Source organism: Condylura cristata, unplaced genomic scaffold (genome assembly GCF_000260355.1).
Source record: "Condylura cristata isolate star-nosed mole 26May11 unplaced genomic scaffold, ConCri1.0 scaffold00024, whole genome shotgun sequence".
Classification (NCBI taxonomy): Eukaryota; Metazoa; Chordata; class Mammalia; order Eulipotyphla; family Talpidae; genus Condylura; species Condylura cristata.
In genome coordinates this window covers 18,183,754-18,185,001 of record NW_004567125.1, presented here as the reverse complement: position 1 = coordinate 18,185,001, position 1,248 = coordinate 18,183,754, and the positions used below count along the sequence as shown (strand labels likewise).

The following is a 1,248-nucleotide window of genomic DNA, read 5'->3' as shown; positions in this document are numbered from 1 at the left end:
GTCTAGGTCTTTAATCCACTTCGAGTTGATTTTTGTGACTGGAGTGAGGCAGTGATCTAGTTTCATTTTTTTGCATGTAGCTTCCCAGTTTTATAAATTTTTTTTTTAAGATTTATTTATTTATGCATACAGAACTGGGGTATGGGCCAGAGATACAGGGGCGGGGAGAGGATTCACCAGAGACAGAGTGGGGAGCAGAACAGGCCGACTGACGAAGTACAATGCTGAGGGGAGCAGCGAGCCGGACAGGAGGAGAGGTCTGCCATGCCATGTGGGTGAGGTCCCTGGCCAGGGATTGAACTTGCGCTGAAGCGATTATGTCTAGCTTTGCAGCGCTTTAAAAACATGCCACCACAGAGGACCCAGTGAATGATTCTTACGGGATTTCAAGAGAAATTTGGTTGAACTAAATTTATTACTGTATCTGCAATAATTTAACTTTTTGACCATTACCTACATGACTTCCCTACCAAATTTCTGAATGTATTCTTGCAGGGAATACATGACCTAGTCAGTGTTATTTGAAGAAGTGCCCCTGAAAGAATTTACTATCCAAATCTAAATAGTATACACTGGTGTTAATGATAATTCCTTATGTCTGTGCAGAATTTCTAGTATATATTTCAAGGTTTGAATAATTTATGCAAAATTCAGACAGTAGATTTGTTAAGTTCCAGAATGTTTGAACTATCAATAAACTAGATTGTCTTCTCTTTCCTGAAAATTTTCACATGAAATTTAGTATCTATTACACTATTTCAACCATGACTAGTACTAATACCGAAGGGATGATTAAAAAAAAAAAATGATTCTCCACAGGTTGTGTACTGTTGTGTTAGTGAGCCCTATTCTGATGCATTCCAGTTATGCATACAATTGGAAATGGGCAATTATTATAGCATGGTCTGGAATTAAAGGAAGTTTTAGCTTACTCTTGGCTCCTGATGTTTATAACTTGTCTGGACAAAGAATGGAGTCACCACAAAAGGTAGGAAAAATCATGTCTCATGACTAATCATATTTATACATTTTAAATTATTTTGCAGCACTTGCCAGTGCACACATTGATAAAGTTAACCATTTTTCCAAATTAGGCTTTTAAATTGCACTTTTTGAAAAAGATTTATTTATTTGTGCATACAGAACTGGGGTACAGAGGGGCAGGGTTAGTGAAAGGATTCACCAAAGACAGAGTGGGGAGCAGAACAGGCAGATCAACGAAGTACACTGCTGAGGGGAGCAGCGGGC

At 38.5% G+C, this 1,248-nt stretch overlaps 1 protein-coding gene across 1 annotated transcript in view; it reads left to right on the top strand.

The window, feature by feature from the left end:
• Positions 1-1,248, top strand: part of SLC9C2 (solute carrier family 9, member C2 (putative)) — a 60,528-nt gene that overhangs the window by 27,194 nt on the left and 32,086 nt on the right. Inside the window, exon 9 of the mRNA XM_012728915.1 lies at positions 820-988. Within this exon, the coding sequence (XP_012584369.1) occupies positions 820-988 (169 nt within the window). The remainder of the gene's footprint in view (positions 1-819; positions 989-1,248) is intronic.